Genomic DNA, 14333 nt, shown 5'->3' with positions numbered 1-14333 from the left:
CTTGCAGGAGACATTATTAAATGATCAGATGAGAGTGTTTCACATTTTTATTTTAAACCCTTAAAGACAAATGATATTGTATGCTATCAGTAATTAGGACTAGTGATATTTTATACTGTTCCTGGTCCCTATTGACTGTATTCTGATTTGAAATGTGCTGCCACAGTTACATGTTTGGCACTTTTCGTTTTGCTTTACAATCCCATTGTATGTTCAACAATGACTCTTTTGTAAACACAAAGTTATTTAAAGTAATTTTTAGTAAAACCCCTATATATATATATATATATATATATATATATATATATTCTTTAATACCTGCACTTGACTCCCCAGTCCACATATTTCTTTATTGTGTATTTTAAAAATGATTGCACAGTTGAAGTCTGTAATTGGAACATCTGTCACTTTGAAACCATTCTGAAAGTTAATGATCAAGCCAGCAAACGCCAAGATTGTTCTAAAAGTTTATCTCCATTGTGTGAGCACTCTATGTGTGTACTTTAAGTAATTGTCTTTCACTTGCAACTCTTCTTACTTAACAGCATAGGAAAGTGATGGATGGCATTTTTTTGTTTTTTTTCCTTCAGAGATTCTAAATGTAGCACATACTGATTTTCTTTTAATCTTTCATTTACTCCTTTCTCCCAGCAGCAAGTGGAATAATTAGATCATGTAAGAACTTTATCTAAAACATCTTTTGAGTTGGTAAATACAATATTTCTTTTGACTCTGTACTATTGAATAGTGAGAATCGATTTACCCAGATATTCTCTGCACCCATCTCATTTGCATGTTTGTATGTCTTTAACAGCATGGCCAATCTAAAGATCGAATTAGCGAAGTTGGATAGTGAGGCCTGGCCAGGGGCTGTCGATATCGAAAAGGAGAAACTTATGTTGATCAATGAAAAGGAAGAGCTTCTGAAAGAACTTCAGTTTGTCACAACTAGAAAGCGCACTACGGATGAGATGGAACGGCTAGAGGCAGAGAGGAGGCGACTGGAAGAAGATCTCTTGTCTGTAAAGAATACTCCCAGCGAAGCACTTACGGAGAGGTATATCACTGGATTCATTCCGAGCTTGGAACACTTGTGGGTCATTACTGTAAAACTTGTAATTCCTTGTGATCTAATCATATATGACCATGCCTCAATTAATGCATGGCTTGAAGAGAGCCTTCAGGCTGGAATTAAAACTATTACACTTTCATACATATAAATATGACCAAATAGCATAAAGATTGCACTCCCAGGACTCCAAAGGTATTGAATAATAAAACGTAACTTTTATTTTCTTCAATTAAAGATCAACATTTCAGTTTGTCACCCAAACTTTCATCAGGATGGATATAAATATGTCTGTCTGTGTATGTATATATATATATATATATATATATATATTTTATTTATTTGTGGTCAGGGCAATATTGCCGGGATGGGAAGATAACATATAATTCATATATAATAAACATAGTTAATAACACCAGTCAGTTGTGGTGTGGCCGAACCGACAATGCTGTAGGCCTGTAATAAAGAGGCACACCTTAGAGGGTGATGTGAAAAAAGGGAGTGGTGGCAGGGGCAACTCGCCAGACCAACAACGGTAAAGTGGAGAGGATTGGAAGTCCTTATAGAGGGGACCCAAGCCCCTCCCATAACTGCAGGCTCAGCCTTAAATTTGTGGTTAGGGCAATATTGCCGTGATGGAAAGATAACATTTAATTTGTATACAATAAACATAATTAATAACACCCGTCAGGTGTGGTGTGCTGGAACCGACAATGCAGTAGGTCTGTAATAAAGAGGGCAAAAAAGAAGTGTACCATACAAAATGTATTCATACTACAGAACATCAATTATTTGGGGAAAAAAAAATCATTAAATGCCTGCCGTAACTCTTTAACTGGTTCTGGTATGTATAGAGTGTAAGCGGATTATTTCCAGCGTCCCATAGCCTTGATTATATGAGCTGGGATGTGGTTGGAGAATGCAGATGATGCTGCTCCTATGCAAAAAGTGTCCTGGGTAATGATTTACATTTAGGCCAAGTCTAGTCAATGGCACACTGACATAGAGCATGAATTTAGCAGTAGTGAACCGTGTAGTTCTAGTAGTGGTTGTTTGTGAAAGGTTTTCAAATATGTATCCATCACCTTAACTGGGCACCATTTATTATAGGTAGGTAAAAAAGGTATGTCAACCGTGCGTCCCATCTGGCTAGTTTTAGAGTGGTGAAGTGAAAGAATGTAATGATCTATGTATTTGTGGATATCAACTATTTTAAGGTATTCTGTGGCTGTTGCATTACTGATGGTGAATTCCCTTGGACGTAAGAATCCATAAAAAGCTAGATATATGGTGGTTTGAATTACCATATTAGCTACATGTTCGAATGGAGATGTATCTAACAAATCAGATGGTGTCTCCTGATGAAAGCTCCTTAGGGAAGCTGAAACGTCAATTATTTGTTGGATAAAAGAAGAACTTTTGAATGATAAATCCTTGGAGTGCCGGTATCTTCCCCTATGTATTATCTAGCAACCAGAGCACCAGGTATTTTGGATTTTTTGGTTGGAGTGCAGGGGTTTTTCATCTATATATATATATATATATATATATATATATATATATATATATATATATATATATATATATATATATATATATATATATATATATATTTTACAAACGCCTGTTATTTTCAGTTTACAAATTAAAATCTATTTAAAATAATGCCTCGGTTTACAATTTTTTTTCGCAATACAAAGCAAGTTTCCCCAGGATGCATTGCACCTGGGAGGTTTATAGCACCGACCCCAGCATGCTGGAGTCTGTGGGTAGCATGTGGCGTAGAGGGTGGAGGTGTTGGAGCGGCTTTTGCATAGAGTTTTGGAGCCATTCTGTAAATTGTTGTTTTGGGACTTTTTGGTGCATTTCTCAAGCTGTGGAAAGGTAGGAAGCTGAGCTTCGTTGTCTGCATGCCTTTTATTGTGTGTTCTGCATTGTGGGTTGGTTTCCATGCCAGCTAATTTTGACTTTTTTCTGACCTCCAGAATGGCAATATTGTTTTTTAATGCATTCCTATGAGAAACCGCGTTTCGGTTTACAAATTTTTCGCAATAAGAAACGTCCTGGAGAATGCATTAAATTTGTAAACCGAGGTACCACTGTGTGTGTGTGTGTGTGTGTGTGTGTGTGTGTGTGTATATGTATGTATGTATGTGTGTGTGTGTGTGTGTGTGTGTGTGTGTATATATATATATATATATATATATATATATATATATATATATATAATACTAAAATAGTTTTTATCCACTCTATAGATGTTTTTTTTTTTTTTTTTTTTACTGAAAATAAAAGGAGTGCAGTGGCTAGTACATTTTGTCCCTGACATGAAATTCTGAGCCCTGTCAAGTTAAGGGTTATCCCTGTAAGCACCCTACGGCAGGCACACATCATTAAAGAAGTTGGTGGCATAGTAACATCTATTGCTTCTTCAGGGGAAAAAAAACAAGAAATCACTGCAAACTTAAGTCCATCTCTACCCCATACAGTGCAAGTATTAGTATGTGGTATATACGTCACGTGTCACCATCTAATTAATTTTATAAAGCTATAAGGAAGCTTGTCTTAAGGACAGGCACATATAGGGCCAGGAAAATATCAATTATAGCTTGTGTGGTTATTGTATTCATGCATTTTCATGAATTAAAATATTAGTAAACAGAGATGCTTTCAGCACTCGCGTTAAGGTGGGTCACGGCAGACTGAATAATCTCAGCTGTTTCCTATTTCGTAGTTCATATGAGGTCTGCTATTACAACTTCTGTAGCCTTCATGATACATTTTTGTATGACTGTTTTAAAAATAAATATCAAGGTTTGTTTATTTTAATTGTCTAAATACACTCAATTGTTTCATTTTAATGGGAGAGTATATGTTACATAGATCATTGCTTTTGAGAACTCTTTGTTTCCTATGGGAATTCTAATCCTGTTTATTTGATTCAGGTTGAAACTTCAGGAGAAAAAGAAAGAACTTGTGAAGAAATTGGAAGAAACAACAAAACTAGCCACTTATCTGCATTCTCAGCTTAAAAGGTAGATTGGCTGCATTTACTGCCGTACGCAGCATTGCCCCTTGCAGCATTTTCTGACTGAAATGCTATTTTTATTATTTTTTTTCTTTGTCATGCTTTTCCAGACTAACACAGGTGAAGTAGCATTTGCAGTTACATGAGCGAACACACCGTGAAAGCTTTAAATGTTTTCATTCTGTTGTGTGTCTGTTCTGTAATCTGCACACTCAGGGCTTCTGGAGTACAGAGCCTTTGAACAAATGTAAAGAGAATTGAAAGTCAGGTTTAATGCTTTGTGTACTCGCCGGTGGATGTGCCATTCTCCATGAAGACAAAATGTTTAGCACAGTAATCAAAATGTAATCTTTTCCATTAACCCTTAGCTAGCTAGGTAAACTTTTGGGAAGGTCAGGTACTTAAAAAAAAAAAAAAAAAAAAAAAGTTTAAAAAAACAAAACAAAAAATTTAGTAGCCGTATATGCCATAGCAGCCATCAATGTTCCCTTTTTTTCTGTGGCATTTAACTTTCTTATCAATGATATGCTTACCAGGCAAAGGATGTCCAAATGTATTGTAGATGTTATTGTGCAGTAATAGCTGATTCTACCGTGCACTTATTAACTACAAATTAATTACCGAAACTCCACATTTGCTTTCACATGCAGGAGTTGAACAGAGCCATGTGTTAAGAATATCTGTTATGTGTAACCTTACACGTTTTAAAGCTCATAATGCCCCATTGGGCTCTTTTAATCATATCCACCCCCTTTTTAAATGTACGCGGAGTTATGACTTACACCACGTTGAAATCCAATCTCAAGGCTCAACGCACGTGTGCACACTCTGAGCAGGAAAGGGCAGGGAAAGAGTGGTGGACTAATGGAAGAATATAGTTATTTTAAAAAAAGGCAAATGACTATAAGGAAATCAAGAAGGATCCACACGAAGGGAAGCAGCGGGCGAATCAAGCTTCCCTTTGTAGACAGCACTTCCAGCACAACGAATTGACATTTGGCAGCCTGGAACTGTGTGTGTGTGTGTGTGTGTGTGTGTGTGTTTAACCCCTTAAGGACCAAACTTCTGGAATAAAAGGGAATCATGACATGTCACACATGTCATGTGTCCTTAAGGGGTTAAGCATAAATGCTGCACATACAGCCTTCAACCACCATGACCACTTATAAAATCAGAAGTGATTATGGTAGTTAGCATACCCCTTTAACATTCAATTTGAAACTAGAGTTGTAGTGGTTAAAGGAACACTATAGTCACCTAAATTACTTTAGCTAAATAAAGCAGTTTTAGTGTATAGATCATTCCTCTGCAATTGTATTGCTCAATTCACTGTCTTTTAGGAGTTAAATCACTTTGTTTCTGTTTATGCAGCCCTAGCCAAACCTCCCCTGGCTATGATTGACAGAGCCTGCATGAAAAAAAAAACTGGTTTCACTTTCAAACAGATGTAATTTACCTTAAATAATTGTATCTCAATCTCTAAATTGAACTTTATTCACATACAGGAGGCTCTTGCAGGGTCTAGCAAGCTATTAACATAGCAGGGGGTAAGAAAATCTTAATTAAATAGAACTTGCAATAAAGAAAGCCTAAATAGGGCTCTCTTTACAGGAAGTGTTTATGGAAGGCTGTGCAAGTCACATGCAGGGAGGTGTGACTAGGGTTCATAAACAAAGGGATTTAACTCCTAAATGGCAGAGGATTGAGCAGTGAGGCTGCAGGGGCATGTTCTATACACCAAAACCGCTTCATTAAGCTAAAGTTGTTCAGGTGACTATAGTGTCTCTTTAATTTTGGGTGTTTTTTGGAATGACTTTCAGCAGCTGCACTAGCTTGAGTAACATAGCGATACAGCTTTGTATTCCTGGCAATGTAGTATCCCTTTAATATGCACTGGAGTCCTGTGCTCCTGACTAGGTTTATCAACTACTTCACAGATTCATTTAAAAAAAGGTTTCTTGTCTTTAAATAAAATGCTTCAGAGAAGGTAATTGTATGGTTAATAGAAAATCCTGCAAAGGGGAATAAAAAATGTACCGTAACTCACGAAACATGCCATTTTGTTTTGCTTCTTTTGGCACCGAAAAACTGCACTAGACTAGATTCTGCCATTGACTTTCCCTATTAGCTGATCCTTCTGGCCTCACCATGGCTTCATTCAGACTATTGTTATTAGTCTAGGTCTGTGCAACCAACTTTGCTGCAACCCCAAGTCACTGTTTAGACATTCGGGGCCACTTTTGCATAGGTTTCAGTCAGACTTAGCCTCTACTTGGGTATTTCTATTGTCTCAGCCTGACACTATGAGATTGTGAATTTAGAACAGTCAACCTCTCTCTTTCCCTTTGACAAATTAGATACTCTGTTTAGATGATCAATGTCTCAATTAAACGGAGATTTTGTTTCAGCTTCAATTTAACAGTATAGAACATCTCTGTACATTGGGAATTAGACATTACTGTTTCTGTTTCTATTTATTAGTATAGCAGGGACAATATTTGCATTATTTTTTATTTTACATTTATTATCTCTTTTTTCTATACCCTCTTTGTTCTCCCTTCTTTCTCTGATTGGGTCTATGTAGTGCCTAATATGCGTATTTGTCTGGAGCTAGGTATTTTTCCAGCTCTTTTAAATTTTGAATCTATTAAAAGTAAATTGTTATGCTCAATTTTGGTCACTGGACAGCTTAGTTTCCTCTTGTTTGATGGATTAACCCCTACCACAGGGGTAGGCAACCTTTTAGCAGCACTGTGCCGATATAAGAATGTGATGTCCCGTATCGTGCCGGTCTTATTTTTTATTTATTTTTATTTGAGGTGTGTATGCTGCCGTATTCTGCTTGTGTTATTTTTACTGTAATTGCTTTGTATCGTTGTATTTGTGCGTATATGCAGGGCCGTCTTTAATAGTAACTGGACCCTGGGCAAAGCATTTGCTTGGGGCCCCCTGGACCCTGTCCCCCCTCCCCAGGCATGCAATCACGTCCTCCACCTCAACGCAGTGGCGGACCTAAAGTAGAGAGGTGCAAGAATTTTTGGGGGTCTCCCTGTTGCCCGGGTGATTAAAAAGGTAGATCTCCATCTGTCGTGCAGCTCCAGAAATGCATTGACAGCTGGGGCTCTATCATTTACCCATGTTTGCAGCTCTGTATTTAGCACTAAGCAGTTTTTGTGTGTTTTAATGTAAACAGGTTTTTGTATGGAATATGTTTGTATGTGGTGTTGGCGTGATTGCAAGCATGTATTTGCGTAGTGTTGGTTTTTGAATGCAGGGGTGTATTTACATATAATTTTGGTGTGTAACACAGACATGTGTTTGTACGTAGTGTTGAAATTTGAATGCAGGGGTGTATTTGTGTGTAGTGTTAGTGTGTGAATGCTGAGATGTATGCACATATACACACACACAGAGATATATACACACTGAAATTTGCACACACACACAGATACACACACAGACATACTGACACACACACAGACATGCTGACATACACAAAGATATACTGACACACATACTGACACACACAAAGACATACTGACACATACTGACACACAGACATGCTGACACACATACACAGATATACTGACACACAAAGACATACTGACACATACTGACACACAAACATACTGACACACACAGATGACACACACAGATGACACACACAGATGACACACACACACTGACAGACATACTGACACAGACATACACCACCCTCCAGTTTCCTACCTTTCCTGCTGGTGGCTGAAGGTGTTGGGAGTTGGGGTCTAGCGCTCTTGGCCAGCCCCCCTCCAATCTGCCTACTCTTCTTTCCCGCGCGCTCCTCTCTTTGTGGGAGGAAGTAATGCGCGGCCGTCACTTCCTCCCAGCCTGCTCCCGAAAAGCAAACGCTTGCGCTGTTAAAGTGCCTCAGTGTGCAACCGGGCCCCTGCTGACAGAAGCCCACCGGGTGGTCCTTTGTGCATGGGCCACCCGGTGGGCCTCCTTAGTGTGCGGATTACCGGCCAGAGGGTTAGAAATAGTTGAGGCCAGCAGAGCTCACAGAGCAGCTGGCCAGTTTGCCCCACGTTAAAGACGGCCCTGCGTATATGAGCTATTATATATTGTATATGTTCATGAGCTATTATATATTGTATATGTTCATGAGTAGTTTATGGTATTGTGTATGATACATATGAATGTGGGCTGTGTATGGGGGCTGCTTGTGGAATTGTGTGTGTGGGGATGGATATGTCACAGTGTGTGTTTGGTAGTGTGTGGGGGCTGTTTGGGGTATTGCATGTGGGGTTGTGTGCATGTATGTGGATTGTTAGTGGTGTTTCGTTTGTGCGGATTGTGTGTATGTTTGTGTGTGGGCTGTCCGTATTATTTGTATGAGGGGAGGGTTATTCTGCATTTCTGTGTATATCTAGCAGTGTGGGTGGCTTCCAGTGGAGACTAGGCTGGCCAGGTACATGTCAAGGACAGGAGCTGAAACAGCAACTGCGAGCTGCTCTACTACAGTGTGGATTCCCATTCACAAGTGCTGGGAGGAGGTGATCTGAGCTCACTTCCTCTATGTGCTGCAATGCATAAACTGAGGATTGTCCTTCACCACCTTTTCGGAATAGCAGATATCTGAAGTTTTACTAAGAATCCTGATAGGCCAGAGCCTGTTTGGCTCTAGCAGCCTTAAGTGCCGTGCAAAGACACCTCGAGTGCCGTGCATGGCACTAGTGCCGTAGGTTGCCTACCCCTGCCCTACCATTTCAGTCCAGCAACCCTATACACTGCTTCATAAATTTTTCTTTATACAATGTTAAAGGGACACTCAAAGCACCATAACCACTATATTGCACTGTACGTAGTTACAGGGTGCGTAGGCAGACCATTTGTGAGCTCTTTGACAACTTACCTAAGATCTGCCAGTCACTGCCTCAATGGAGTTTCTATTAGCCACCTGCAGTGTTCTGTAGTGGTTGTGATTCTTGGGGTGTTTTACAACTTTTTTTACAGCTTTTTTGCTAAAATACAGTTATTGTTCTAGCAATAAGATGTGTAACAGGTGAGTATGATAGTATTATGTACATAGTTGAACTTCCTTTCTCTGTGTGCTGTTAAACGTAAAATTCATTTAAATTCAGATAATATCTGACTTGTTAATTTTATTGTTTTCTGGAAATCAAACATTGATTTCAAATGATACGACTTCACATTAGCACAATGTCTTTGTCATTTGGGATATTAATTTTGTGTGATCCTCTCATATAAATTTCTTTAAATGAACACTATTTAATAATCCAAAAATAATAATGATCTGTTTGGTACTCCTAATTATTTTGTAGCAAAATAAACAAACAAACACAGGGATTGTATTTGGAGAGCTAATTGAGTTTGACAAGACTGCTAGCTTGAATAATCACAGGGAAGTGCCATTAAGAATTGTATTTTAACTGCTTTTCTTAAATTGACTAGTTAAATGACTATGTAACACTGACTTTCCGAACACCACACATTTCTTTGTCTGTATTTTTTAACATGTCCACTCTAAAATCTTTCATTTCTTGTCCTGCCGTGCATTTCTCTTGTGATTTGTTCCTTGATTTGATTTTTGTCTTTGTGTTCAGTTTTAGCTTTTTTCTTTTAAATTTTACGGCATTATGTTTGGGGGGGGGGGGGGGTGTGGGTTGGGGGGGGGGGTCTAAACTTTTTTTATTTATTTTTATTTTTTCCTGTTAAAATAATTAAGATTGATTTTATAAAACACATAACAGTGATGTGTTTTCTTAAATTGATAATGCAATCCATTCCTCTGTTTATATTACAGTCTGTCTGCTAGTACATTGTCTGTATCTTCAGGAAGCAGCCTTGGCTCCTTAGCATCTAGTCGTGGTTCCTTGAACACATCTAGCCGTGGTTCTCTCAATTCTCTAAGTTCCACTGACCTCTTCTATAGCCAAGGAGATCATGGGACAGACTTGGACTATCAGTATAAGCTAGACTTTTTGTTGCAAGAAAAGAGTGGTTACATTCCTTCTGGACCTATTACCACAATCCATGAAAATGAAGTGGTCCATTGCCATGGCAGGACAGACTATACCAACTCTCCTACCCCCCAGCAGGACTCTGAAGAGGCCAAACCACCTAAATCCGTGACCTCACTATCATCTCTATCTTCTCTTTCATCATTGTCTCCACCTGGCTCTCCCCCAGTCTTGGAAGGAGCTTTTTCATTGACTTCTCAAGACTCGCTCAGGACTGATTTTGAGAGCTGTGAACTTTCTGGGACGTTTGTAGATTTGAGCCTGCGTGAAAATTTGGATTTATTGGACCCAGTCATTGGAGAATCTTCAGCATTGCCTGAAGGGAAATCTATTGTGGAATGTAGAAGGCCGCAAGCTTCAATAGCATTGCACGAAGGAAGAATAGGTAAGAAATATAAAAAATAAGGGTTTTTGGCAAAAAAGTTTTGCTTTTAAGTTTAAAAAAATTAAAATATAGGTAAAGATAAATGTAACAAAGTGTTAACACATTTTCATAGGACAAAAAAAAGACATGCCCATGCCTTCTATCAAGTAAGCAGTTATGTTGAAAGGATTATTAGGGAATTGCTTCATATAGAAAATGTTATGACTGTGCAGACCTTTACTGGTCAGTGAATCCATCACATTGTTTCAGATGCTATGAGCAAACATTCACAATAATTTCAAAGAACGAAAGGCACAAGATTCAAGGAGATTCAAAATCGCTATAGGCAAGTGTTCACAGTAGTTCAAGAGAACTGTTTATATAAGATTCCTGGTAGTTCATGAGGGCAATGGGCAGCTATTCCCAGTGGTTCGTAACCGCTCTGGGCAAAATGCAACAATGGTTCAAGATTTATGGGAGAATATTAACAGTGGCTCAAAAAAGCCAACTAAAGATTTACTTCTGTGTCTTAACACCAACCCCTGTGCTGAGGAATTCATTCAGCAATCTGTGTTAAGGATAAAGCGGTAAGCTGAGATGCATATAATTTTATAGATCACACAGGTCCATCGTGTAGATTTGCCATCTAATGATATAATTAGAATAGAAATCGCAAAGGACTAGTGTTGTTATGCAAATACAAACAAAAGCAGACAAAGTGACTGTAGGGGCTGTTAGAGTTTTTTTTCCCGCCTGCTAAGCAGCAGCTTTCAAAAACCTGTATTACTTTGTGACAAAAATGCAGCTTGATTTCTCTTTGAATAGACCTCCTGCTGCATAAAAACAGTGTGACTTTAATACCTCAGCTTATTTGGGGTAATTTGTGTTTTCAATGAAGAGGAAAAAATGTTAGTGAGCTGTGTGTTGTGTTACCCTGCCATCTAGTGGCAGAAACAGTACTTGTCACTTTGGCAGAAACAGGCAATTGTAAGCCACCGATCGTCTCATTTTAATTAATTTATCTCTTTGAAACCAATAATGACGGCTGAAATTTGGTAATTAATTAGAATGGAATACACAATCTCAGATGAGTGAGTATAATGGTTGGACTAAGGGAATGAGTTGCTTTATAGTTTGAAATGGAAATTCAAAGCACCATATCCACTACAGCAGGGGTAGGTTAAATGTTGCGGTCAGCATTGTGGGTATAAGCATTATGGGAGATGTAGTCAACAACATCTGGAGTGCAGAAGGTTGTCTAAGCCTGCAGTACAACATATTGTTGTGGGTTACCCACTGTAAAGCGCTGCGTAATTTGATGGCGCTATATAAATAATAACATAATAATAACAAAAATAATAATGATTATTATTTACATTTTGCTCCACCATATTAAGAGACTACATTGGACACTAGGCTATGTATACCCAGCCAGTGGTGTATCCTGGTTTTGTGCTGCCCTAGGCAGGACAAAACTCAGGCGCCCCCCTCTCCCCCCCCACGCCACCCCCACCCAACCCTTCTCCCCACCCCGCCTTCTAAATACACACACACACACATTCACTGACAGATACGCAGAAACACACACTCACTAACAGACACACACACTCACTAACAGACACACACACTCACTAACAGACACACACACTCACTAACAGACACACACACTCACTAACAGACACACACACTCACTAACAGACACACACTCACAGGGAGCACTTCCTCTGAGCTGTTTGCTCAGCTCCCTCGCGTGTCGCAGGACAAAACTCCCATATTATTTAAGCTCTGATAAGGTGATTTGACCCATAGTGAGTATTATGGTGATTGCGGAGTGGTGAGAAAATCAGGGGCTTCAGCCTAAAACCTGATCTGTAAATTACATCAATAAACGATGCAAAATCTATGAAAGAACTCAGAGTATTATATTTATCTAAATTTATAAACTCTACACCTGCAAACTTACATATTTAAACCTGCATCCACAGCATTACCCCCACAGTATGCTGTGTGAATAACTCCAATTATCGTGTTTTAAAGTTGCTTCGTCACAAATTACGTAATTGGAGGGGTTATTTTCTCAGGGCTCCAACTTGGGTAAGTCCTTCCCCAGCACAATCCTTGATTTCAGTTGTGTCTTCAATTGACACGCACCATCGAATCCAGTAAACCTATAGAAAAGTTCTATATTCATACTAAAGGAACTTACAAAATGCATTGTAATTTCCACATTTAGGGAAACATCCCAGTGCACTTTTCATTGTCTTGGGACAGCCCATCTTTTTGTTACTTGTTTACTCTTTATTTATATTGACACACAATTTTCTAGCTTTCATTTTTAGTTGTGTTTTTGGAGATTCACTCACATAATTAAGGACGTGTCATCAGGGCCGGCCTTAGGCATTTGGGCGCCCTGTGCGAAAAATCTTCACAGCGCCCCCCCTTCCCTTCCCGTCCCCTCCTCCCCCACTCCTTCCCCCTTCCCGTCCCCTCCTCCCACACACCCTGTCACACACACACACACAGGCAGACAGCCATACACACACACACACACACACAAACACACTCAGGCAGTCATACACACAGCCACACACAAACACACTCAGGCAGTCATACACAGACAGCCACACACAAACACACACACACAGACATGGAATGTGACGGCAGATAAGAACCATTCGGCCCATCTAGTCTGCCCAGACAGTCACACATAGGCAGTCACACACACACACACACACACACACAGGCAGACAGCCACACACACAGGCTGGCAGTCACACACAGACAGCCACACACAAACAGCCAAACACACAGAGGCAAACATCCACACACACACAGTCACACACACGGACAAACAGTCAAACACACACTGGCAGACAGTCACACACACACAGACAGACAGACACACACACACTGGCAGACAGTCACACACACACACACACACGCAGACCGTCACGCACACACATACACACACACATAGGCAAACAGTCACATACACACACAGTCAGACACACACACACACACACACACTAACAGACACACACAGACACACACTAACCGACACAGACACACACTAACAGACACACACACACTCACCCACATTAACACATTTTTTAAAATTTCTTTAAACACTCCTTACCTTTGGGAATGCTGGGGGAGAGGGGGGTATCTCTTCCTCCCTGGTGGTCCAGTGGCTGCTGGGCGAGCGGCACTGGCTGGCGGGCGGCTGGCGAGGGAGCACTTCCTCTGAGCTGTCTGCTCAGCTCCCTCTCGCGCCTCAGAGTGAGGCTGGGAGCCGGAATATGACATCATATTCCGGCTCCCAGCCTCACTCTGCAGCACGCGAGGGAGCTGAGCAGACAGCTCAGAGGAAGTGCTCCCTCGCCAGCCGCCCGCCCGCCAGCGCCGCCCGACCGCCCAGCAGCATGTCTGTTAGCCGCAAGGCTAACAAGACATTTGCCTTGGGCATTTGGGGGTGGCTTTTTTTTGCCGCCCCCTGGAAAATGCCGCCCAAGACAAATGCCTTGTTTGCCTCGCGGCTAATACGCCCCTGCCGTGTGAGCTATGCGGCCGCAGGGCGCCCCCTGCTCCATGGCGCCCTGTGCGGCCGCACAGCTCGCACACCCCTAAGGCCGGCCCTGCGTGTCATTTAGTTTTTAGTATAAGTATAGAGTACCTGCACTGTGAAGTCAGTGAATTGTATTTTGGGACGCCGTCAATGGGAGACCTAAAGACAGAAACTGCAAGACTATAATATTCCTCTTTTCTAGTTCTCATGTCCCTGTTTTCTTGAAGCTCCATGTTATTAGTTTGTCTGACTGTATAACAGAGCTCCACAGCAACAATACTCAC

The 14333-nt window shown here is 40.3% G+C and overlaps 1 protein-coding gene across 2 annotated transcripts in view; it reads left to right on the top strand.

Moving 5' to 3' along the window:
- Positions 1–14333, top strand: part of WWC2 (WW and C2 domain containing 2) — a 146487-nt gene that overhangs the window by 88760 nt on the left and 43394 nt on the right. For both annotated transcript variants that reach the window (XM_063458143.1, XM_063458144.1), the window contains 3 exons: positions 815–1057; positions 4015–4104; positions 9904–10505. In XM_063458143.1, the coding sequence (XP_063314213.1) occupies positions 815–1057; positions 4015–4104; positions 9904–10505 (935 nt within the window). The remainder of the gene's footprint in view (positions 1–814; positions 1058–4014; positions 4105–9903; positions 10506–14333) is intronic.

Source organism: Pelobates fuscus, chromosome 6 (assembly GCF_036172605.1).
Source record: "Pelobates fuscus isolate aPelFus1 chromosome 6, aPelFus1.pri, whole genome shotgun sequence".
Taxonomy (NCBI): Eukaryota; Metazoa; Chordata; class Amphibia; order Anura; family Pelobatidae; genus Pelobates; species Pelobates fuscus.
The sequence above is the reverse complement of the archived record's forward strand: the minus strand, read 5'-3'. Positions and strand labels throughout refer to the sequence as shown.